General features: G+C 42.8%; 1 protein-coding gene across 1 annotated transcript; it reads right to left on the reverse strand.

Moving 5' to 3' along the window:
• LOC134539918 (RNA-binding motif protein, X-linked 2-like) lies at positions 1-25,970 on the reverse strand. The gene is made up of 5 exons (XM_063382269.1): positions 25,712-25,970; positions 22,912-23,064; positions 13,651-13,780; positions 9,273-9,441; positions 1-7,192 (listed from the first exon to the last, which is right to left on the reverse strand). Exons 1-5 carry the CDS (start codon positions 25,723-25,725, stop codon positions 7,143-7,145), a joined length of 516 nt encoding a protein of 171 aa, XP_063238339.1. The 5' UTR covers positions 25,726-25,970; the 3' UTR covers positions 1-7,142.
• Between the last annotated feature and the right edge of the window lie 1,581 nt (positions 25,971-27,551).

The following is a 27,551-nucleotide window of genomic DNA, read 5'->3' on the forward strand; positions in this document are numbered from 1 at the left end:
TTGACTCAAACAACTTTATGTCTTTCTTGCTTCACTACACAACGAAATGTATGTGAAACTCAAATACACTCCCAAACATAACTGTATTGTAAATATTTTGCTTTCACTGAACCACTATAGTTTTTAATTAATGTAAACCAAACCACTATTTGTTATCAAACACAACACTACATGCGTGGACATAACCTGCAATCTCGTACACGACGGGCCCATCTACAACAGTCTGAACCTGTGGCCTCTGGGCGGTCCGTGCCATTATCCCGTAGATAAAGGTTACTATTTTAAGTGAATGAATGACGTCACATTGTCGCATATACAACTGTCCAGTCTACAATTACGATGTCTGATGACTGAATCTAACAATTTCTAAAGTATTCACCACAGCGCAGTACTGTGGAAGCGCGGCAAAAAATGTTGCCGGGTCAGTGCAAATATATGGTATTCTGTACTGTAAACTACAGTACATGTACCACAAAATACAGTTAAAACAATCTTGCAGCACGTAAAAATCGGTACTTCCTTTCTTCTTGCCATAAAAACCATTACAAAACTGTGGTATTGTACGTGACATTTACGGCACTGTTCTAACAAATATACGGAACAAAAACTGTACATTTATGGTATTTACCAATGCAATTTTATTTTTTATTTTACCAATACTATTTTATGGCACGAGATTGAAAACGCTAGCCCGTGAGTCGATGTAGAATTTCAGGCCAGCAGAAACGTAATGCGTAAAATTAATGCTGCTCCCCGTAAAAACGTAAGAACTGCAATTACCCGTACAAATTACGGCAGAATCGTACAAGTTGGCAGGTCTGCAGGAGGTTGTTACCGCTTATAATAAACACAGAGCAGCCCATGATTTTAAGGTTGGAGATTGTGTTTTGTGCCAGTCTTGTGTTTTGCCTAGTCTTTGAGCCCAGTTAAATGTGAAATTGCTGGCTCCTTTTGAAGGGCCTTATGTAATACATAGGTTGTTAGCCCCTAATATGCTATTATTAAAGTCACTTCAAGTTAATAAATTTTAAAAATGTCACGTGTCTCAAGTTAAGCTTTATGTGGCATGATGTTTTGATGTATTCTCTTTGGCCTAATTGATATTAGTCCTGCTGGCATTTTTTTTATTACATACTTGTATGTGTTGTTTGTTTCTAACGTTCTTTTAAATCCAGTGCTCTGGTATTTTAGTGTGTGTTTTTCGTGTGAGCCAATATCGAGTTTGGGTTTGCATAATCTCTCCCCTGGCCGCACCGAACCTCCACATTTAGGGCTATTTATTCGTTTTGATTCTGTCTAAATTGTTTTGTTTGTTTGAATCATTTTTTATATGGCCTGCGCAGTCCACCGGGGTTTTATACTCCTGTAATACTGCTGCATTTTAATAATCTTCTATTTTACTGTAGCCTATTGTATACTCCCAGTATTGTTTTCATGCTGCGTTTATTGAGGTACCGCATCATAATGGTTCACGTTATATTTTTAACTTTCTTGCGGACTTGTTGCGATTGATTGTTTTAATGCGTCGTAATAGAGCACGTTTTGTTCACATACATTGTTATGCATGTATTAAGCATTTATACTCATGATTGTTATCAATAAAAAACAAGTTAACGAATGTGGTTAGTCCTGTTCTATAACTACATTTACACCTCTCTGAATAATTACACTTTTTGTTTCAATAGCTTGCAGTCTAGTCGAACCCGTGAGTCCACCGGGCTGCACATTAACAGAAAATAGGTTTAAGTTTTATTAAATTACAGTATTATTTTGACACACTTTCTCTATGAACCATAAGTTAATAATTTTGCAGGTATATCTTTTAGTATCGAACTTCTTTGCTCAAGTAATTAGATATTTTGTTAAGCCAATAAGAAATGTATTTTCAAGTTTCTGCTTAATATTATATAACTAAATTTTGTAAAACACTCTGGTATTGGACGAAGACGGTAGAACAAAAACTATTGCTCGAAAATAAAAGTTTTGTTTGGAATTTTGACGGAGAAAACAAAAACGATAATTAATATTCGAATATTCGTAGAAGCACGACGTATAATTGCATTACAGAAGAAATTGAAAATTATGGCATTTTAATTAGTGATGGCCCGATATCCACCAACCCGATACCGATACTGATTCCGATATTTCCAAATTTACCGATCCGATACCCGATACCCGATAATAGGCCTACCTATCTCATTTCTAATACTGATTCTATAAAATTGTGGTTCTGGAGTATTGTTAGAGACAATAATGAAAAATGTTAAATATTAATAAAACATACTTATGTGAATGTATATTATTTTTATTAATTGTAAAATCACATTAAATGAAAGCTAATAATGAAATTATCATAATGGCCTACAAATAAGCTCTCTAAATTCAAATTCACGAGTCACTGCATGTACTTAGTCCAGTGTCTCAACTGTAATCTACGAAAAATACCGTCCGAAAAACATCAAACTTTTGTACCCTTTGCATAATTTCATCACGGTAAACGACACGCTAGAAAGGAAGGTCTTCAATTAGCAAATTTTGTGACCATTGTTCAAGTGTATCACTCCATTTATTGGTGGGAAAACACGTTAAAAATACGTGAAAAGTAATTTCAATACAACTTTGAAACGTACTGCAGAGATTATAAAACCACATATCTTTATTTATGTTATTGGCAATGCACTCAATAATATAGCCAACATAATACCTTTGCTGCAACTTGCCCTACTTAAACACGTTTCATATTTTAGCTTTGGAAAACATACGTAACGTCTTTGTATAGAACAGCAGTTGGCGACCATGAAACGACACGGAAAGAAAATGCCTGTTATATCAAGCAGCAACTTTATTCTTCTTCATGTTTACTTACAGCTACATCACTTATTAAATTAAATATCGTAATTATTTTTGTTTATGTTTTCAATTTATGTACACTGAACTTTGAAAATTTATCATGCTAAAACATTTTGCGAATATCTGAAACAAATAAATATGCACTAATGACTGGGATTTGTGTACACATGGAAGAATTGTACCGTCGGGATGCATTGCAGTATCAGAAAGAAAAAATAGGCTTGAAATTGTTTCAGTGGAAATTATGCTTGGAATTAATAGGTAATATGGTGACGTGAAGAAAGATAAATTACGCCCACGGAAAATAAGCTTGGAATTACGGTTAAAGGCCTTTTCACAATACCGCAATGCGACGCGATGCGACGCGATCTGGCGACGATATTTAGCGAAGGCAGCGACTTATATACCGTATTTACTCGTGTATAGCGCGCCCTCGTGTATAGCGCGCACCACGATTTTTGCAACTAATTCCAAAGAAAAAAAAATTGAAATTTTTTTTTCCCCCATAAATAAATTTTACTAACATTTTGTGGTACCTGATTATTTAAATTGATGTGTGGTGATGCGTCAGGAAAATACATAAACTCTGCTGTCTAAACGGAAGATAATGAAGCGCTATATCGTCACAACTGGTACGTGGAAGGAAGGAAGGGAGGGAGGCGTGCCGCGCTACGTTGCTAAGCTGGCGCGGAGAACTTGATGACTCACCGGTGAGGAATGGAGGAAGCGAAGAAGTTGCCGGGGGGGGGGGGGGGAACTGGTGACAACATTCTCTCTTTCTCTCTCTCTCTTTTTACTAGCTTCTGAGCTGGCTTTCTGTAAAGGGGGGAGGTCTAAAAATAAACAAGAGACCATGATGTGCGAGCTTGCTTGCGCGCGCGCGCGTGTGCGTGTGTGTGTGTGTGTGTGTGAAACAGAGGCCTTGTTGCTTGAGCTTATGTGTGGGGGCTGGCCAGAAACGTCACCCGTCACCCGGCAGTTAACGACTTCCACTCCTCCCCGCCTCCCCCCCCCCCCCAAAAATTTTTTTTCCCCGTGTATAGCGCGCATCCTTATTTTTTTCCTTTACTTGAGGGGAAAAAAGGGCGCGCTATACACGAGTATATACGGTATATGTCGCCAGCTAGTGCACTTCATAATAGCGCGACGCGATCGCCATGCAGCTGGCGAAAAAAAAAAAAACGAACCAGCCTGCACTCTGCTGGGGATATTTTGCAACATGGTTGTAAACAAAAGTTCTTGGTGGTAATATTCAGATTGTTGTTATTATATTTGTACACTGACTGACTGGTAGAAGCATTTAATTATGGATAGGAATCGCGAAGCCCATAATATATTTCTAACCAAGCATTATTTTTCTCCGTCTGATTACAATATTTGTTAGGTACTAGAAACATCGTACAAACACGGCTTTTTCTGAACATCAATCAGACGTTCTTCAAAACTAATTTCAATTGAACAAAATCCACATTACTTAGATGCATCAATACATCGTTTCTTAACCCTTGTTTTCAGTTCTTCTTCTTCTTTACCACAATCTTGTTTCCGATTGGCTGTTATTTCTGACGTCATTAGCGACATCGCCGAAGCGACGAAACAGCCTCGTCGCCAAGTGAGCTGTCGCGCATCGCGGGCGATGTAGTTGTGATTGGCTGGTTTGGTATGACGTCACGTCGCATCGCGTCGCGTCGCGGTATTGTGAAAAGGGCTTAAGGTTATGTGAGAAGTATTATTGGCGAAAGCAAACATCGGTTATCAAAATATCGCAAGTATTTACTGATGTCCGATATTGAAAAATGTGCCGATATTACCGATCTCCGATATCGAATATTGAATATCGGGCCATCACTAATTTTAATTATTTAGAAGAATTGCATAAAATAATAGGAGAAATTTATTCTACTGATAATTTGAAAATAATTATTGATTTGAAGAAAAAGGACAACATATACGAAGATTATAATAATTATTCAAGTGTTCCCAGTTAGACGAAAATAAATTATTTATACGAAGAATTTCAAGAAGTATTCAGGCGTTCCCAGGATGAAGATAACAAACCACGGTTACGAAGATTATAAGAATTATTGAGGCGTTCCCAGGACGAAGAAATAGAAATCTACGGAATAATCGTCAGTTTGATTCCATCCAGAACCACCGAGAGGCGTTCCCAGGACGAAGAAATAGAAATCTACGGAATAATCGTCAGTTCGATTCCATCCAGAACCACCGAGAGGCGTTCCCAGGACGAAGACGCGGAACTGCTGCGCTGGTGTTTCAAGGATGAATATGCGGATTATTCGATGCTGAGTTCCAGTATTAAGAAGTCAGAAACCGTATTACATAGTTCTATTACACTGAACTATTACTACAGGTCGGTCGTATCTTTCTTAAGGAATCTCGTATAACTTACTAACTTTGCAGAACTAACACTCCGAAATATTTAAAATCCTTAGAAGTCAGTCGACACACCATTTTCTTCTAGTACCAGAATGTTTACGTCTATCATAACTTGTGTTACTATTTAAATATTGTACTTCATATAATCTAGAAATCTAGCGAATATCACCACAACATATCCTGCTCTACCTACTAAGCTAGGATAATGAAAATTACTTCATTCTGTATATAAACCATTCAATTATTGAAGACATTTAATAAAATAGGTTCAATGAGTTTGACGATATTTTACTGGTATGAAGCAAACCATGTATATCAGGTGGTATTAATTGAATGACACTGAAAAGTAATAACCTTTGTTTTCCGTTCACGATACTAATATTGTGGCATTCATATTTAAGTCAACTCATTCACACACTTTTATTGTTTACTTCTAATTCATATAAATATTCATTTTATTACAACTTCTTAGAAGTTGTTGGCGCCCATAAATTAACATTAAATGATTCGTTCTTTTGCTTTTATTTTATAAATTCATTAGAATGGGTCTAAGTATACTCGAGTTATTTGAAGTCAAATCACTTTATCGTAATCAATAAATGTTTTGACTGAGGTAACCCGTTTATGGTGAAAAAGCACGACTAAAATTTTTTTTTTTTGTTGGCTAGAAAGCTATCCATGAAAATGGGTTTTCTGATTCAATTAAATGATATGAAAAAGTCTCTCACCTACAGCTTTTATTGTAATGATACAATTCTGAGATTTTTTTAAAATCTTTCTACATTATAAATATGTCAGCTAATTTGTGGTGTGATTTCTAAGTTTAAATGTTACCATCTGATTAATACTGTGGTGCTTTTAAACACTCTACAGTAGTGTCTCGTTTGTTTGACATAAACTGTCCGGCAGAACTTCGGATAAGCAAAAATGTTAGATAATCTGAAAGTGTTAAGAAAAAGAATATTCATCGTCAAACTAGTGTATGTTATCATTTCACATATTAACTACTTAATAATCATGTTTTTCAACAGAGCAACTGAAAAAATTAACTGGGAAAAAAAAAGGTACATAACTAATTAGTTGTGGTAGTTGGTAGCAACAAAAAGGACTTCACTAAGTTGCTTGTTTTTCGGGGGGAGGGGGGGAAATTGGATAATACTGAATGTCTGATAAGCAAAGGTCACTTAAACAAGACTCAATCTTCTCAAATGCTTTCCGTAAACAGATGCCGCTGAAATACGTAGACCTGTTTATAGTTCTGAAGCGCTTCAGGTAGGCCAACCCCAAGTAGTGCGAGGATGTTTCCACTGAAGAGATACTGTGGAATTCAATGTAAGAATGCAAGATCTTGAACTAAACAAAATAAAATTGTGCTTGAAATAAAACATTTTCATTTTTTTCTAACAAAACAAGATAATTTTCAACATAGAACATACAGGCACTTGTGTTGCTGTTAAAATGATGTCAAAGAAGTGTAGATGAAGTGATGATTGACGTCGGAATCAGTGAAAAACAGGAGCACTTTGAATCAAATATAATATCCTGCCTGCTTCTTCGGCCTAACATGCTCGTTGCACAGTGGTCCCGAAGTCCTGGCTCTCGACAATGTGAGACACTGCCACAGTGACAGACCAGTGTCTCCCAAGATGTGGATCACTGCTGGAGGCTTGATTCAGTGCTGACTGCCATCCAAGTCTACACATTGACAAACCACTGGGAAATATGGTTTGTGGTCTTGTCTCGAAGGATCACCGTGCCTCGACGTCTTCACGAAGCTCCCCAGCGTCGGTCAGTCCGACCACCTTCTTCGCACTGGTCAGCAATTTCTTTCGTGTCTTACGTCAGGTACATTTCAAACCACGCCAATGTCACCGCTGTAGTTTTCATCATGTATGTTAATTTCTCCTTTCACTTCGTTTCTTCTTAGGCTGTTCATCACTTGATTCTAGAACAAAAAAAAATGATTGGTTGCTAATGGGCATGCTATTACATCATCTCAAAAACATTAATTACTCAAAAAATAAGTCTACTAAAAAAGAACAATCATTCTAGCTCCTTGCATTTTTTTTGCGCACATTCATTAAAAACAGAAAAAAAAAGTATAAGACGAGTACGTCCGTTTACTTTCCCAGAAAAAACTTTGTGTTTTACCGCACACTACAGACAAGGATACTGGCCTGCAGTGAACGAGGACAGCAGATATCAGGATCTGTGACTCCAGAGACTCATAACTGAACTACTTTGCTTCTTACGTTTGGCAGCCAAGGCTCAGGCGATCCTTCCCTCCTCTTCCGGCATAGTTTGTACTTAGTCACGTGATTTATTTACTTCTTTGTGAGTATTTCTTAAAAAGGAATTAACGGGAATTGACTTTAAAACCGAATGCATCTCAAAACATAAACTCTTGGAACTATAAACACAGGGCCCATTAGTGTGTGTGCAGCTTCTGTGACATGGTACTGCCGCCTTCGTGCTAACAAAAGGTCGTCTGTCGGCTGCGAGGCAGAAAGCTGAGTTGCACCAAAGGAAGTGCTACATCCAAAGACAATTCTATTCTCTTTTTGCCCACTAACTTTCGTCTTTTGATGTCTGCAAGGCGACGCTTCATAATCGTCGCATAGACCTTCAATGAACATGCTTGGCCATAGGCTGATGTATTTTTAATTGTAATAAATTTTTATTCATTATTTAATGTAACCCTCTGTTATGCTTAAACATTACATGTATGTATAGATTACCTTTTTAAATATAGTTTGTGCCGCCAACTAGTATTTTAAGCATCATTTCAAATTTGAATTAAATAATGTCTCCAATCTTTCCTCTGCTGCATGAACTTAACGTGTTCTTCCTCCTGTACACTCCCATCCAACCTTTGTCAGACTCGTCTCCCCTAATTTTCCCAGCCTCTACTATTCAATGACCCAGTAGGGCGATCCCATTATTCCAGCCTTGGCGCACGGACGTCTCCTGTAATTCGTCCCCGATTCGTGACGAGAACTGCTAGGGCCTGCAAGCTCTTAGGACCGGCCAGTTCCTAGACCTCGCCTGACGCGAGCACTCCTTGGCATGATCGCGAATCATCTTCGCCAAAGTATCGTCACGCCTCCGGGTCCTGAAAACCACCGTTCTCACTGGCACCGCAGTTTTAACCCCCCCCCCCCCCCTTCACCAGGTTTTCCTGGGAACACCGCCCCGAGTCTTTGACCAGCCACAAACCCCGACCAGTGTCGGCCTCTCCCCAAGGCCACTACAGTAGTACATGAAGTACATGCTTATGCCATCTAGCGGTAGTTTTGCGAATCACTTCCCCTGGGAGTTCGAACACCCGTGGAACGCCTGCCCTCTGGCGTCTCCCGCAGTAACCAGTACTGTAGTTCCTCCCCGGGCCACCAGAGCGCTGGCTTAGTCCGTCCCATAAGCCTCAATGCTGCTACCAGCTGACCCGTGTGAGTTGATCTCTACTGAAGTTGTAAAGAAAATAAATAATGTAGAATGAGCTGTAACTTGTCCGGCACAGTGACACAAGGCAGGTCTGGGGGTTCACACTCTACTGCTTAAAGTGTCCCTGGCTTCAATTAGTTTGTGCACGACAGCTTCATGCGTATTTTGCTATCTCAGAGAGACCGGTTGATATACCAATGGTAATACTCAACCTGCGTAAAACAATTCACTTCGGCAGGCACACTTTGACTTAGTCACAAAGATTTAAAATAACAAATTATTATAGTTTAAATTAATTGTATGGTTTTTATCGCTTTTTTTTTCCTCTTTTGCATGTGATCATGCAGAACAATAAATTGCATCATAAGTGGAAAGGGTTATGGGTTATTATTTATTTCTACTTTATGATTTTGTTTTGAAGTAACCAAACAACACTTTATGAAGTCCTTAATTTTCCTCCTTAAAGTACATGAACTGTATTCTGCTCCGAAATATGCCCTAGCTTTGTCAAAAGGGTACTCACTCGGGCAACTCCAAACCTATAATAACATCACAAGGCTGGTTGGTCCCAGCAAGGCACACACCTGCCTTGATCCTGACGGGACCCTCGTCCGGCCCGGCCCCGCGGACGCCGGAGGGGTCGTGGGAGCAGCCGTGGGCGCGGAGGGACTGGGTCACCTCGTCCACCTTGTCCGAGTCCTTGGGCACCTTGTAGTCGGCCACGTGGTCGACCCTCAGGGTGCGTCCCAGGAGCTGGCGGAGCCAACAACAACGCACACCAATATAATGGCATTTCATAAGACAATTATGTGATTTCCACTTAAATACCATAAGGGGATCTGCTACTGAAAATAATGAACAATTTGCTTTATTATTATTATTATTATTATTATTATTATTATTATTATTATTATGGAATGTAATAAACAAGGTGATTATATTTGAAAAATATTTCCTAGCATTGTAAGAGTCAAATTTATTATTTTTTTACAACCCTACAAAATCCCAAAGTAGGCATTTCACAAGTAAATTGCATTTATCCAAGAATGTTCATAACCTAGACCTAAATTCTTATGAACAATGCTAATTTCACGTTTATGAACTAACAACTGTCTAATAAAATAGTTATCAGAGCAATATAATTATAACATCTAACTTTACAAACACACTTTCAATAACTCACTGTTTTATTCAACATCAGAGAGCACAACTAAAGAAATAGAACCATAGAGTAAACAATTCAGCTGATTATTTACTTCTTCATTTCTGCTCTTCTTCAGTCATAGTTTCATAAGTGGCATTGTTATGTTTTGTCATGAAGTGTCGTGAGAGGTTGAATTCCTTGAATACGACTACAGCTTCATTGCAATTGAGGCACACAGGTTTAACCTTAATAGGCGTGAAAAAGTATTTCCAAATCCACTCATATTTAAAAACATGACATTCTGAATAGAGGTGGGACGATACCACACTTTCGATACTCGATTCTGTATTGTTTTTTAAGTTCGAACATTTCGATACTTTCGATACTCCAGGGAAAAATATTTTCCCATTAAGTAAAAATTATTACAAATAACATAAATTAGTTTGAAACTATATAAATTCCCTCTTTATTAAAAGAAAAAATACAAACTGTGAACAACTTTAAAGACTTGAGTATAAAAATCAATATAAAAAATAGAAGTAAAATACAAACTATCTTCAAGAGAGTTAGCCCTTTTATTTTCCAGTACACTTTTTTTTACCGCCAACAAATGTAAATAAAGATAGGTAGCGCTCTCTTAAATAAAATTGCCGCAAACAATGATAGTTCGCGCTGGTGGCGCCAATTTACGTCACTATACGACCGCGGCAATTGAAAATGTTCATAATATCGATACAAATCTCTGGTACTTACCATACACGAGAGACGAGACACGTACTTATTCTATGCTGTTGACTGTTATTACTAGGCGTGTTATTGTTACTATTGCGACGGATTGCGAGTGGAGTCAATTAATGTCAATTTTAAGTGCTCAATATTTCTACAATTGTTTTTTCTTTCAAATTTCCTGTGAATTCAATGTCAGAAGTGTTACGTACGAAAAACATAACTTCTTGAACACGAAACAAAAACAACTTAACCTTACTTTACCGTTTGTTTACTATTGGCAAGTTGCAGTAACGACTTATATAATGATGATTTATTCTGATGTAAGCCTATTGGTTATCATAATTACGGCTAATAAGCTGTTCTAGTATGTAGTTGTATTTTGTACGATGGCGACTCAAAACGTAATTCAATACAAATGAACAGGCATTCCGGTATCGAAAAAATGTATCGAACTTATAGTTTCGATACTCAATACTTTGCGATACCGTCAAGTATCGAAGGTATCGAGGTATCGAAGTATCGAAAATCCCATCACTAATTCTGAATCAACTTTACTCTTTTACTTGGCATTTAACGATCAAAAATGTCAAAAACACTACCAACAAAGCAAAACTTTGGAAACACAAGCCAGACACACAGCCACAGAGGTGACTTGACACTGCCTACATGACTGTCCCAACTACACTGACCTTGAGAACAGACAATGCGAGATTGGTAGCGCCCGACTCGTTCCGAACTCAGCCGAGCAATACCGAGCGCTCTGCAGGCCAGGCACCGTGGAGACACCAGTGTGAACACTGCCACACGTATTGTACTCCACATCTCCATGCTACTGAGCTACAGACGTCTGCTACAACACTAGGCCTACGCGAGGTCGCGTGCAAACCCAGTTAGTATTAGATGCGATAATACAGTACTTACAACGCAATGAGAAGAAAACTGTTATTTATTCTAGCTACACAGGAAATACATTTTGTCCTATGTGTAACTGTAGGGGTTTTCTAAACCATGTCGCGGGCCAGATTGACTGCCGGAAGGATCGCATTTGGCTCGCGGGCCGTACTTTACCCATGAATAGTTTATACAGCAACTACAGCAATAGAGTCACGGAATTGGCATTGCCGTTGTTTGATTTGCTGAAAAAGGACAGAAATTGGGAATGGAATGACAGCACACAGAGTACGTTTGAAAAGTTAAATCAGTGTTTTTGAAAGAACAGATTATTGATCACCCTGTGAAAGGGCGAGATTGTTGTTGTATACCAATGTGTCAGCCGATGCACTGGTTCTTAACTGGCACAATGTGATGACAATGGTATTGAAAAGACAGTAGCCATGGCCAGCCGTACGTTAAATGGCGCAGAAAAAATTACACAGTAACGGAAAAAGAAACATTGACTGTAATATGGTCACTCCAGATATTCAGGGAATTGCTGTTAGGTGAAAAGATCAAATTGTTAACGGATCATCAGTCTTTGACATGACTAAAAGTCGGTAAAATATTCTGTAGTAGACTGACTAGATGGTGCTTTTCAATGCAAGAGTTTTACCTTGAGATTTGCCATATAAATAAATGGTAAAGATAACACCGTAGCTGATTTTCTGAGTAGAGTTCCGGATTTTAATTTAGTCAGGCTGTCAGGCGAAAAACGTCCAAATTAATTTTTGGCAGCTAACCTGTTGTCCGACCATGTACGCTTAAAAGGTATTTCTGGAGATTTACCTGCATTACAGGAGAAAGATAAATTTTGTCAGGAATTAAAAGTGAAATTGCGTAACACCGATACCATGCACAGACTACACACATTCAAGTCTTTTATTTTAGCAAATTAAACTGGAAACGAGATTTGAAGACAGTTGGAAAATGTTCATACCTAAAAGCGTAAAAAATGACATAATAACTTAAACACATGTTCTTTTCAGTGATGTACGAGCGAAGAAATTATCGGAAATTTTGCGTAGTCTTATGTACTGGTCGAATAGGTAAAAAAGATTGCATCTGTGACTTATTGAATGTAGTACTTATAAAAATAAATACCAACATGAATTTATATGAAAATTTATGTTCTTTATTTGAAATTTAGCCTATTTTAACAATATAATACACCCTCGCAGGTTGTTAGTTTAATTTGCTTATACTTTTGTATTTCACGTCTTATCTAACCTCATTTTCTTACATTTCATCAGTCCGCCATTTTATCTCATAGCTTCATTTCTGCATCCGACACTTGTTCCAGTGTCCAGTATAAACAGGTTAATAACAACCTGCTAAAAAGTAAGTCTCGGACACTTACCGCAGATATATACATCCTCTGAGCGTGTGTCAGATGCAAATACTGTCTGATACTTTCCTTAGACACATGATATTTATGTCACGACTAAAGTGTCCAGTGTTAACATACATTAACTGTGACAAAACTGCAGCCGTCTGTGTTTTCAAGTGCACCTATTATATTCCTCCAGCCCGGCACAAGTTTGCCGGTAAATCCATGGAACTCTAGGAAAGGTGCACCCTTACAGTCAAAATGTTGGATTTTTCTGACCAAAATTAAAGGAGCATGGGCGAACCCTTCTGTGGGTCAATGCGGTAAACAAAAGAAAATTATCCATTGTTTGTAAAGCACTTGTTTCTAAACAAAACAAAAATTTATTGTCAATAGTAATATACAATCCCTCAGTAAACTGGCTGTTAATGAGACAAACATTCAATAAAAAAGTTCACGTTAATACTGACTCAATAAGATCAATTATGTTGCTTGTATACAACTGTGAATTACATGTATTGTGATAACAAAATATAGCCAAATATAAATAAACAATTTGTTAAAGTTAAAACTCTCATTTGTAAATTTATTTACTTTCAATTTCAATTTCTTTTTTTATTTACCAAAACTGATATTTATAAACGTAAGAGCTTGCCATTCAAAAATATTATGATGAAAGATGTTATTTAAAAACTTCCTACAAATAAATATTCAAAAAAAAATTTTATCTCCCATTCACAAGACTTGTTTTGTGAACAAATGTTTCACGTCATTGCCAGTCGTATGATTATCTCAAAGCCCAACATTGTGGAACTAGAAGACCAACCTTGATTCCATTGAAATTGTCCACGGCCAAGATTGTGCTCCGCTGGTCCTCGTAGCACAGGAAACAGAAGCCCTTGGACTTCCCCGAGGCCTTGTCTCGCACCAGGTTCAGGTTGGCCACCTCGCCGAACCTGCGGACAAGCACGCGACTCCGAGGGACCTCCCCTCGTGTGCCACGTGCTTGCACGGCTGGTCGGGCCGGGAAACACAGTACTCCCCCCCTCCGCTCCCGCCTCACGGTCAAGCATACCAAGGCTCGTTCGGTTGACGTCGACCCAAGTGTCTCCCCAGCTCCTTCAGGCCGTTATGCCTCGTCAGCCCCTGATCCACCCCTGCCCCACGCAATGTGATACTGTGTAATTTAGTATTAGGAACATACTTATTTGTTTAATGCGTAATGGTTTATAATTTGAATGTATTCTTTTGTATTAGTAATGATTATATGTTTTTCTAAAAACTATGTTATATAATTTTGTAACTTTGTTCACCGGGCGATAAAGCCGAGGCCAACACCCGGAAACTCTCCGCCCATGTAAATAGACTTTGTGAAGGGCTCAATAAATACTTGCATTCAAACTGTCGAACTGTCATTGTAGTACGGATAGTGATAATTTCCCCCGCCACGAGGCCTGAACCCCACCTGAGAGTAAGACGCAACCAGAATCACGGGGGTGATATCTGTGACTACGACACACTAATGTCTTTTCTTTTACTAGCCACATTTCTAACTGATTACATCTACTGATCACAGTAAATTATAAAGATACCATATTAATTTTTCTAAAACAAAATAACATAATAAGATAAGGTATCAAAAATAATTTTAAATGTCAATTAATACCAACTACAAAACAAAAATTATATTTTAACCGGGTTACCGCTTAACATTTTAACGCAGCTAGAATATACTTAATTAACGTATATTTTTACTTAGAATATATATATAATTTCTTTCTCCAATTATATTAACAGTCTTTGAAACTGTTCTTCCTTTTTAAATCCTTTAAAAAAAATATACTGTGTGACCACAAGGTCACAATTTATACAGAACATGCTTTTTTATTACAAAACAGCATTAAGTGTTTTTTGCACAGATTAAATCTTTTTTATGAATCCATTAGTTATTGTCAGGGGTGCAACAGGGGGGGGGGGGGGGGGGCAAGGGTATTTTCCTCCCCCTCTGAAACCTTGAAGTGGGGGCAAAGAAAGTGCTGTGTAATCAATTTTTAGATAACAAAACTGCTTAAATAGCACCGTTTTCCACCTTGAAATACAAATTTTCCCGGGGGAGGACCCCCGGACCCCCCGCTTCAATAGGGGGGATCGATGATTCTTTATAAAAACGTATATTGCCCTCCCCCCCCCCCTTTGGAAATTTAGTTGTTGTGCCCCTGGTTGTTGTCAAGTATTTAAATTAACATTATAAACCTAAAATTTTGGATTTAAACCTCTATCCCAATTTTTTATTGCTAGCAGTTATGGGCCCACTCAACAAATAGCATCTCTTGTCGTGCAATAAAAAAACCTGGTTTCAGTTCCACTGTAAGTTCGCACTTTTGTATCTCCCTCCTTGTTCTGTGGTCGATGCACACAGAAAAATACAAGTAAACTCTTCTGTTTCTTGTCCCACTATAGTCAGAGACGCCTGGGGCCTGTTTTATAACCAAGGCAGAATGCTGACAAATGACCACTTACAAGCGTGGACATGAATAGTTCTTGACATTATGATGACACTTGTAGAATATTTTTTATTGATTTTATTGATTTTGACTAGTAGTATTTCACTATGTTACTGACAAATTATAGGCTGTAAAGTGTTTGCTCATTATAAATACAAAAAAATATATATTATTCCATTAGGTATATATATTCCTAACCTCAAAAACCAAGTTAAATGTAGAGCATTATAGAAGTACATTAAAATCTCACTACGAGATTAGTCAGACATTCAAAGTTTGGCAGTACACAAGAGATACATTTTGAAAAAAATATGAAAAAAGGAACTGTTTGGTCCTTTTACTTTCAATTTTTTAATAATGCATGCTTTTTATGTAAATTATTGTACTGTTGATTGTATCTGACCCCACATTACCACTAAGAAAACTGGTCTTGCTGTTTAAATGAAGCTCATGAGGCAGTCAGACACAAGCTGTTAACCTGGCAGTGCCACAGAGAAGGAGCACTCTGAGGCAATCCACGTTCAACATCCAATGAAATTCAAGAAATGAATGGTGAGATTATGCACCACCTATATAAACACTGGCTATCAAATTGATGTTAAAATGCATTTCAAACAACAGGAAGGGATATGTTACAACTGACTACAAAGAGCCTTTACAGTATATTTTCAAATCAACTCACTAATATATTGTAAAACAACTTAGGTACTTATAAAAATTTGTTAACTGTCTACAATAAATTATTATCTTAAAACAATATGGAAAATGAGTTTTTTTTAAGGTAGATATATATAGGCCTAATATTATCATTTCAAAAAAAAAGGGGGGAGGGTCTTTGGATACCTATTAAATTTTTAGAAATTAGAAAGAGGGATGAACAATAAAGACAACCGAAACTGTGTTTGAAGAGCTTAAAAATACTTCTATAAATGCCCCAAAACGATACACACACTTGGATGTATTAAAATTCCCTCATATATTGTAACTATATAGATTACGACACTGCCCAATTTTATAAATTAAAGACCATATCTATTACTACCCAGGTAAAATTAAACATTTAAAATAATAGGGTAGGTATCTAATCCTAGTTTAAATTTTTAAATTCAAAGAATCAAAAAAAGATTATTAAATATTTTAAATTCACCTAAAAAAAATAATAAACAAAATATAAATCTTAACTTCAATAACGAAAAATATTAATTTACATTTATTGTATAACCACATATGCTAGCACAAACATTTACAATACTATAAAGAATATCCAAATCAAAAATAATTTAATATTTAATATTAAATACTGCAAAACAATTATATAAAATATGAAGAAAAACCCATCATGTATATATTTCTAAAAACTAATATAATAGTAGTCAGATTCAAACTATCAATCATAAAACTCAAAAATAAATATCAGAACAAAATAAAAAAATTATATAACAAATTATATTAACTAATTTAAAAAACTGTCCAGCAAGGCATATTTTGCAGACATAATGTATGTTATTCACTAGGTGTCACGAGTAACTGGTGCTAGTTCTTGTTGGAAACAAATACCTGTGCCTGCATGCAGGGTGAGTGGGCAGCTACTCACTGGGAGAACACGCAGATGATGTCGCCCTCAGTGAGGTTGTACGGCAGGCCGCCCAGGAACACTTGTGTCTGACTAGCACTGCCTGCATGCAGGGTGAGTGGGCAGCTACTCACTGGGAGAACACGCAGATGATGTCGCCCTCAGTGAGGTTGTACGGCAGGCCGCCCAGGAACACTTGTGTCTGACTAGCACTGCCTGCATGCAGGGTGAGTGGGCAGCTACTCACTGGGAGAACACGCAGATGATGTCGCCCTCAGTGAGGTTGTACGGCAGGCCGCCCAGGAACACTTGTGTCTGACTAGCACTGCCTGCATGCAGGGTGAGTGGGCAGCTACTCACTGGGAGAACACGCAGATGATGTCGCCCTCAGTGAGGTTGTACAGCAGGCCGCCCAGGAACACTTGTGTCTGACTAGCACTGCCTGCATGCACGGTGAGTGGGCAGCTACTCACTGGGAGAACACGCAGATGATGTCGCCCTCAGTGAGGTTGTACGGCAGGCCGCCCAGGAACACTTGTGTCTGACTAGCACTGCCTGCATGCACGGTGAGTGGGCAGCTACTCACTGGGAGAACACGCAGATGATGTCGCCCTCAGTGAGGTTGTACGGCAGGCCGCCCAGGAACACTTGTGTCTGACTAGCACTGCCTGCATGCAGGGTGAGTGGGCAGCTACTCACTGGGAGAACACGCAGATGATGTCGCCCTCAGTGAGGTTGTACGGCAGGCCGCCCAGGAACACTTGTGTCTGACTAGCACTGCCTGCATGCAGGGTGAGTGGGCAGCTACTCACTGGGAGAACACGCAGATGATGTCGCCCTCAGTGAGGTTGTACGGCAGGCCGCCCAGGAACACTTGTGTCTGACTAGCACTGCCTGCATGCAGGGTGAGTGGGCAGCTACTCACTGGGAGAACACGCAGATGATGTCGCCCTCAGTGAGGTTGTACGGCAGGCCGCCCAGGAACACTTGTGTCTGACTAGCACTGCCTGCATGCACGGTGAGTGGGCAGCTACTCACTGGGAGAACACGCAGATGATGTCGCCCTCAGTGAGGTTGTACGGCAGGCCGCCCAGGAACACTTGTGTCTGACTAGCACTGCCTGCATGCAGGGTGAGTGGGCAGCTACTCACTGGGAGAACACGCAGATGATGTCGCCCTCAGTGAGGTTGTACGGCAGGCCGCCCAGGAACACTTGTGTCTGACTAGCACTGCCTGCATGCAGGGTGAGTGGGCAGCTACTCACTGGGAGAACACGCAGATGATGTCGCCCTCGGTGAGGTTGTACGGCAGGCTGCCCAGGAACACTTGTGTGTGACTAGCACTGCCTGCATGCAGGGTGAGTGGGCAGCTACTCACTGGGAGAACACGCAGATGATGTCGCCCTCAGTGAGGTTGTACGGCAGGCCGCCCAGGAACACTTGTGTCTGACTAGCACTGCCTGCATGCAGGGTGAGTGGGCAGCTACTCACTGGGAGAACACGCAGATGATGTCGCCCTCAGTGAGGTTGTACGGCAGGCCGCCCAGGAACACTTGTGTCTGACTAGCACTGCCTGCATGCAGGGTGAGTGGGCAGCTACTCACTGGGAGAACACGCAGATGATGTCGCCCTCGGTGAGGTTGTACGGCAGGCCGCCCAGGAACACTTGTGTCTGACTAGAACTGCCTGCATGCAGGGTGAGTGGGCAGCTACTCACTGGGAGAACACGCAGATGATGTCGCCCTCAGTGAGGTTGTACGGCAGGCCGCCCAGGAACACTTGTGTCTGACTAGCACTGCCTGCATGCAGGGTGAGTGGGCAGCTACTCACTGGGAGAACACGCAGATGATGTCGCCCTCGGTGAGGTTGTACGGCAGGCCGCCCAGGAACACTTGTGTGTGACTAGCGCTGCCTGCATGCAGGGTGAATGGGCAGCTACTCACTGGGAGAACACGCAGATGATGTCGCCCTCGGTGAGGTTGTACGGCATGCCGCCCAGGAACACTTGTGTCTGACTAGCACTGCCTGCATGCAGGGTGAGTGGGCAGCTACTCACTGGGAGAACACGCAGATGATGTCGCCCTCAGTGAGGTTGTACGGCAGGCCGCCCAGGAACACTTGTGTCTGACTAGCACTGCCTGCATGCAGGGTGAGTGGGCAGCTACTCACTGGGAGAACACGCAGATGATGTCGCCCTCGGTGAGGTTGTACGGCAGGCCGCCCAGGAACACTTGTGTCTGACTAGCACTGCCTGCATGCAGGGTGAGTGGGCAGCTACTCACTGGGAGAACACGCAGATGATGTCGCCCTCAGTGAGGTTGTACGGCAGGCCGCCCAGGAACACTTGTGTCTGACTAGCACTGCCTGCATGCAGGGTGAGTGGGCAGCTACTCACTGGGAGAACACGCAGATGATGTCGCCCTCAGTGAGGTTGTACGGCAGGCCGCCCAGGAACACTTGTGTCTGACTAGCACTGCCTGCATGCAGGGTGAGTGGGCAGCTACTCACTGGGAGAACACGCAGATGATGTCGCCCTCAGTGAGGTTGTACGGCAGGCCGCCCAGGAACACTTGTGTCTGACTAGCACTGCCTGCATGCAGGGTGAGTGGGCAGCTACTCACTGGGAGAACACGCAGATGATGTCGCCCTCGGTGAGGTTGTACGGCAGGCCGCCCAGGAACACTTGTGTCTGACTAGCGCTGCCTGCATGCAGGGTGAGTGGGCAGCTACTCACTGGGAGAACACGCAGATGATGTCGCCCTCAGTGAGGTTGTACGGCAGGCCGCCCAGGAACACTTGTGTCTGACTAGCACTGCCTGCATGCAGGGTGAGTGGGCAACTACTCACTGGGAGAACACGCAGATGATGTCGCCCTCGGTGAGGTTGTACGGCAGGCCGCCCAGGAACACTTGTGTGTGACTAGCGCTGCCTGCATGCAGGGTGAATGGGCAGCTACTCACTGGGAGAACACGCAGATGATGTCGCCCTCGGTGAGGTTGTACGGCAGGCCGCCCAGGAACACTTGTGTCTGACTAGCACTGCCTGCATGCAGGGTGAGTGGGCAGCTACTCACTGGGAGAACACGCAGATGATGTCGCCCTCGGTGAGGTTGTACGGCAGGCCGCCCAGGAACACTTGTGTGTGACTAGCGCTGCCTGCATGCAGGGTGAATGGGCAGCTACTCACTGGGAGAACACGCAGATGATGTCGCCCTCGGTGTGGTTGTACGGCAGGCCGCCCAGGAACACTTGTGTCTGACTAGCACTGCCTGCATGCAGGGTGAGTGGGCAGCTACTCACTGGGAGAACACGCAGATGATGTCGCCCTCGGTGAGGTTGTACGGCAGGCCGCCCAGGAACACTTGTGTCTGACTAGCACTGCCTGCATGCAGGGTGAGTGGGCAGCTACTCACTGGGAGAACACGCAGATGATGTCGCCCTCGGTGAGGTTGTACGGCAGGCCGCCCAGGAACACTTGTGTGTGACTAGCGCTGCCTGCATGCAGGGTGAATGGGCAGCTACTCACTGGGAGAACACGCAGATGATGTCGCCCTCGGTGAGGTTGTACGGCAGGCCGCCCAGGAACACTTGTGTCTGACTAGCACTGCCTGCATGCAGGGTGAGTGGGCAGCTACTCACTGGGAGAACACGCAGATGATGTCGCCCTCGGTGAGGTTGTACGGCAGGCCGCCCAGGAACACTTGTGTCTGACTAGCACTGCCTGCATGCAGGGTGAGTGGGCAGCTACTCACTGGGAGAACACGCAGATGATGTCGCCCTCAGTGAGGTTGTACGGCAGGCTGCCCAGGAACACTTGTGTCTGACTAGCACTGCCTGCATGCAGGGTGAGTGGGCAGCTACTCACTGGGAGAACACGCAGATGATGTCGCCCTCGGTGAGGTTGTACGGCAGGCCGCCCAGGAACACTTGTGTCTGACTAGCACTGCCTGCATGCAGGGTGAGTGGGCAGCTACTCACTGGGAGAACACGCAGATGATGTCGCCCTCAGTGAGGTTGTACGGCAGGCCGCCCAGGAACACTTGTGTCTGACTAGCACTGCCTGCATGCAGGGTGAGTGGGCAGCTACTCACTGGGAGAACACGCAGATGATGTCGCCCTCAGTGAGGTTGTACGGCAGGCTGCCCAGGAACACTTGTGTCTGACTAGCACTGCCTGCATGCAGGGTGAGTGGACAGCTACTCACTGGGAGAACACGCAGATGATGTCGCCCTCGGTGAGGTTGTACGGCAGGCCGCCCAGGAACACTTGTGTCTGACTAGCACTGCCTGCATGCAGGGTGAGTGGGCAGCTACTCACTGGGAGAACACGCAGATGATGTCGCCCTCGGTGAGGTTGTACGGCAGGCTGCCCAGGAACACTTGTGTCTGACTAGCACTGCCTGCATGCAGGGTGAGTGGGCAGCTACTCACTGGGAGAACACGCAGATGATGTCGCCCTCAGTGAGGTTGTACGGCAGGCTGCCCAGGAACACTTGTGTCTGACTAGCACTGCCTGCATGCACGGTGAGTGGGCAGCTACTCACTGGGAGAACACGCAGATGATGTCGCCCTCAGTGAGGTTGTACGGCATGCCCCCCAGAAACACTTGTGTGTGACTAGCACTGCCTGCATGCAGGGTGAGTGGGCAGCTACTCACTGGGAGAACACACAGATGATGTCGCCCTCAGTGAGGTTGTACGGCAGGCCCCCCAGAAACACTTGTGTGTGACTAGCACTGCCTGCATGCAGGGTGAGTGGGCAGCTACTCACTGGGAGAACACACAGATGATGTCGCCCTCGGTGAGGTTGTACGGCAGGCCGCCCAGGAACACTTGTGTCTGACTAGCACTGCCTGCATGCAGGGTGAGTGGGCAGCTACTCACTGGGAGAACACGCAGATGATGTCGCCCTCGGTGAGGTTGTACGGCAGGCCGCCCAGGAACACTTGTGTCTGACTAGCACTGCCTGCATGCAGGGTGAGTGGGCAGCTACTCACTGGGAGAACACGCAGATGATGTCGCCCTCAGTGAGGTTGTACGGCAGGCTGCCCAGGAACACTTGTGTCTGACTAGCACTGCCTGCATGCAGGGTGAGTGGGCAGCTACTCACTGGGAGAACACGCAGATGATGTCGCCCTCGGTGAGGTTGTACGGCAGGCCGCACAGGAACACTTGTGTCTGACTAGCACTGCCTGCATGCAGGGTGAGTGGGCAGCTACTCACTGGGAGAACACGCAGATGATGTCGCCCTCAGTGAGGTTGTACGGCAGGCCGCCCAGGAACACTTGTGTCTGACTAGCACTGCCTGCATGCAGGGTGAGTGGGCAGCTACTCACTGGGAGAACACGCAGATGATGTCGACCTCGGTGAGGTTGTACGGCAGGCCGCCCAGGAACACTTGTGTGTGACTAGCGCTGCCTGCATGCAGGGTGAATGGGCAGCTACTCACTGGGAGAACACGCAGATGATGTCGCCCTCGGTGAGGTTGTACGGCAGGCCGCCCAGAAACACTTGTGTCTGACTAGCACTGCCTGCATGCAGGGTGAGTGGGCAGCTACTCACTGGGAGAACACGCAGATGATGTCGCCCTCGGTGAGGTTGTACGGCAGGCCGCTCAGAAACACTTGTGTCTGACTAGCACTGCCTGCATGCAGGGTGAGTGGGCAGCTACTCACTGGGAGAACACGCAGATGATGTCGCCCTCGGTGAGGTTGTACTGCAGGCCGCCCAGGAACACTTGTGTGTGACTAGCACTGCCTGCATGCAGGGTGAGTGGGCAGCTACTCACTGGGAGAACACGCAGATGATGTCGCCCTCGGTGAGGTTGTACGGCAGGCCGCTCAGAAACACTTGTGTCTGACTAGCACTGCCTGCATGCAGGGTGAGTGGGCAGCTACTCACTGGGAGAACACGCAGATGATGTCGCCCTCAGTGAGGTTGTACGGCAGGCCGCCCAGGAACACTTGTGTCTGACTAGCACTGCCTGCATGCAGGGTGAGTGGGCAGCTACTCACTGGGAGAACACGCAGATGATGTCGCCCTCGGTGAGGTTGTACGGCAGGCCGCCCACGAACACCCACGCGCTGTCCTTGTACTGGTCGTGCCAGGACGTCTTCAGCTTGCCGCTCAGGTCCTGTTCGCTCAGCTTCTTGATGTTCTTCACATTGCTGCAAGCAGCACACCGCCACACTCTGGTTTCATAACTGTGGTGTCTGGACACGCCAAGAATTTAAATATAGCCACTATTTCAACTGATAGCTTGACAGGTTAAGTAGATTTTTATTTTTTACAGTTAAAGTACTCTAAAACACATTTCCTACATATAGAGATATTTTTTGTGTCTTATTAAATTTTTTTCTTTAATATAAATAATATCTGGTGTCCTTGGCATGAAGACAGAAATATACTTATTTGTTTTATCTATTTTATTAGCGATAAATGAGTAGTTTTCTGCTGTTAAATGTTTGGAACCCACAGCTTTGCATGTATTTTCAGATGGTGGGGAAAGGGAAGCAGAGAAAGTATTAGACATCAACAATTTGATTACTTAAGGGGCAAGTATTACTCTTTTACCATTTTACCCAGCTTCCTACCCACTCCATCTCGTGTTTCAAGTTGTACCCCCACAGGGATGAAGACTACCAGCATCTGCCAATGACAGCACTGGCCCCGAGTGCAGTAGTACATCATGTTTCAGTGGCCACTTGTATTCAGCCGGGGCGCACTTAGTGCAGTTTATCCCCCACTGGCTCCAGGCAATATGGCAGACCTCATGGAAGTAAATAAGGAGAAATTATTAGCTGTTCTTCAGTTTGTAGATCTTCTGATGGCCTTTCAGAAGACAAGCCAGTTTAATGTGGGTTTTGAAACAAACGGAAGTTAAAAAAACCAGGCCTAAAATATTAAACTATACTGATGATGTAGTTAGTCATTATAGTGATTAAGATGTTAGTTGTTACATTTCAGTAATTTTATGCATCTCCCAGGAATTTTCAGAGATTGATCCCAGAAATTAATACTTTACAACACAATAGCTCGTAGCTATCTTTATTTCCGGAACTTAATACTAGCTTTTTGTCTGCCATATTTTTGTTAAAAATCTCACATAATGCACTTTTCAGGCTTTGAATTCCAAATTTTAGTGCAAGAACAAATGGTACTCGTTCAATGCAATCACATGATAGTTGCACTAAGTTGGGCTCCAAGTTGCTATCAGCGGCGTAGCAAGCGGGTGGCAGGGATGGCCCCCTCCAGGGGTGCTGGAGCAGGGGGGGACACTGCCGCGACGGTTTCGCGGTTACTCAACCCTCCCCCCTCTCTTTTAACCCAAGAGGGGGCGCCATTTTCAAATTCAGCCAGGGACGCCAGTCACCTTAGCTACGCTAGAGGTGGGTTGTTACAGCAATTTTCGGTATCTGTTCCAACCTGATACTGATACAGTAATGTACCTAGTTACAAATATCTGATACTTTTGTATCAGAGCAGTAGCGGTCCCAGGAAGCGACAAGGTACACATCCTCCATGCCGTCATCACCAGCATAAAAAGGTATCGGTGTCTCTGATGCATTATTTATCACGCCCGGTAATTCTCTACCTCTGTTACTCTCATGCCCGCCTGATACAGCCAGTATCAATCAGTTCAACATTCACTGCAGTTCGTCCTGGCCGTGTATCACCATGTACATTGTTGCGGGCTGTCATGCTTTGTAGTTAGTATCTTTATAGTGAAATAAGGAATGGATAAGTGCACGAAAAAGACTTCATTTGTGTGGAATTTTTTTACGGAAAATAATGAGTTTGCTAATTGTAATTTGTGTTAACAAAAACTGAGTTACAAATCATCATCGACTAATCTGAAGAAACATTTGAAACGTAAACATTGATATAGTATGCTCACTATTGTAAGTATCTGTTTTTTTTTATTTTTAATTTTTGATAAAATCGTAATCTTTTAATGTATGAAAACACTAGTTACTAATTGTTTTCGGAAAAAAAAGTCCTAATGTTGATTACATCTGTTATTAGTGTCAACTGAGAATTTATTTGCATTTACATAGCTGTTAGGTGCACAAATATAAATATTATATCTTGTATTAATGTACTTTTTAATATTAAAATTTCATTAGTTTTATTATTGAATGAGACTGTGCACGCACTGCGCACTGAGCGTACTTTGATGTGGGACAATAACCAAACGACTCGTAACAATTTCGCTTTGCGCCTCTCCTTCAACGCCTTCCCCTGCGCTTCTTCCCCTACATTATTTCCCTTCTTTATCCCTTATTCGTCGTTCCTGCTCCCTCCCCTTTCACAAGCTCCGCCCAAGTGACCGTCATCTGCGATCGGGTTCTGCGCACATTGGCCATGGTGTTCCAGGCGAATTCTGAACTGATACTAAAGTTCTTGATACTTTTCAAGTGTACTCGTTTGCCGTTCCTGATACAGGCGCGTATCAGTGACAAAGTATCAGGTTGATACTTTTCGACCCACCTCTAAGCTACGCCACTGGCTGCTTTAAGGTTATGGAAGTAGTTCAGAGCACTCAACACCGACTAATAGCTCTTGTCCTGAATTTTGCTTGTTTGTTACATCGATAAGCCCTATCTGAAGCAGTAAACAAGAAACCTCACCAACACTGAACCCTTTTACTTAAATTACATTAACCAATAAAAGCACATCTTGTCTAAATCAGGTACACCAGAACTGCATACACATTGACATTTTCAATGTGGGTATTTGAGTAATTCTGGGTGATGTAATAAATATTTTAGCATTATAAAATACAAACGATAGTAACTAAAATAATATACTAACGTCATGGGATTCATCTTGGTTGTGTTTAAAAACCAAGAGTTTATCCTGAGAGATAGTCTTCAAAACGCACAACCAGACACCAAAACCAATCTTTTTTTTTTTTTTTTTTTTTTTGTGAATTATGGTTTCCCGCGGAAAACCGACGACCAAGGCATGAAGTGTAAAGGATTATTGAAAACTGCACTGGATACTACTTAATAAGTATTCGCATAAATCTAAAGCGGTCTGTCCGGAAAGGGGTTGAGTGATAAGATTATCTAGGAAAGCTCCGAGGAAAATAAGGATTACTGGAAATTATATAGATACATTGTGATGTAAAAAGTTTGAAATAACATGGTAAATAGCATAGATAAAAGGAGCAACAATGAACAAATACAGGAATTTCATTGGGAATGGTAGTTGTAACTGTTAATTCCCGTAAAAAAACTTGTTCTATCTGCAAATTGTGGGCATTCTGACAAAAATTATTAATGTCGGCTGATTTCGCTCCACAGCCACATATTCGATTTTGTATAAAGTTGACGCCGCCGTTAGTGCTCCCTCTGAGAGCACAGGCCGTTGTGTGTCCTCAACACCCGAATTAGCTCAAGTGTAACGAACATGCCCGCGCGTGCCAAGTAGAGTAGGGTAGGGCAGTGCACCGAACGACGTGACGCTATAGTCACGGGCAGCTGTGTTGTGCGAGCGCCCGGCCGGGTGTGGCAATGCGCAAACGAACATAGAGCACATGCAAATTTCATTAGGAGAAATAACTAAAACTTTTTATGTATTTAATATTCATGAATAATTATTACATGTTAATTGATATGCTCTTGTGTCACAAAACTGGCCATCACCATCTTACCGTGCTCCGTATCTTTCCACGGGAAATCGAGCCCTCCCTCGCCGGGTTGCCAGGGAGAGACGACAGTAGCCTTCCAGCACTCATCAGGGCCGGCAGCTCCGCGCACGTGGAGCCTTCAACCTTCGTGCCAAAACCATCATGTAGCTTCCATAGGTAAATCTTACAATCCATTTTCATCGGCTCCACAGCCGGCCCTAAATCGACCGTACGACGTGTCGTGCATTTCTTAATTAATTGTGTGTTACTCAGCCATGAGTCGTTTCGCGTAATACGTAATTCTTGTCGTTTTGGGCAGCACGCCATCCCCGCTGCCTGTTCTAAAATTAATGAATTTAAGTTGTGGATACTAGGATTTTGACTCGAGGGCGTGGTTCTTTCCCTCGTGGCTAAAGGCAGGGACGCGTCGACAAGGACTCCCCGGGCTGTTTTGGCCACCCAGGACGTCGTAACGATTAAAAGAACACGTAAATATAACTAGATTTATTAACACGTCACACGGTACATTATGTCACCTGGTACAGTACGCTGTCACATAACTGGCTGTATCATCGTCTACCTTCTCATCTCCACACACCCTCGAATGGCGGTACTGATCCACGGTTTATGGAATTCCCTGGGAATACCCCACCGAGTGTTGCAGGCTACCCTGAGATTACAAGTAGAGCTGATGAGGGCACATGACGTGTCTGGATGTTGGGGATAATTATACCCCGGACGGTGAAACAGGGTAAAATACTTCAATTAATTAATTAATGTCGGACATTAAAGCTACATAACCTTACGTGACTGATGGCTAAAACTAAACTAACATAGATACCAGGGGATATAGTCTGACATGGAAAGGTTCTGTAGGTCGGAATGAGTCTGATGCAGGAACACTGCTCAGATTAAATTAACATAATTACCGAGTCCATCTTCGTAGTGGCGTGGGGCCACGTAATGCTGGGCGCGGGCGTGGCTGTCCTGGGGCACGGAAACTCACTAGCGACCACAGCA

This window comes from Bacillus rossius, chromosome 16, assembly GCF_032445375.1.
Source record: "Bacillus rossius redtenbacheri isolate Brsri chromosome 16, Brsri_v3, whole genome shotgun sequence".
Taxonomy (NCBI): domain Eukaryota; kingdom Metazoa; phylum Arthropoda; class Insecta; order Phasmatodea; family Bacillidae; genus Bacillus; species Bacillus rossius.

What these genes read in the sequence shown, in the direction of transcription:
- LOC134539918 (XM_063382269.1), bottom strand. An exon ending in ATCATCTGCGTGTTCTCCCA is followed by an intron (nt 13,781 to 22,911) that starts GTGAGTAGCTGC and finishes GCTTGTCCGCAG; the next exon opens with GTTCGGCGAGGTGGCCAACC. An exon ending in TCCCGTCAGGATCAAGGCAG is followed by an intron (nt 7,193 to 9,272) that starts GTGTGTGCCTTG and finishes TTTTTGTTCTAG; the next exon opens with AATCAAGTGATGAACAGCCT.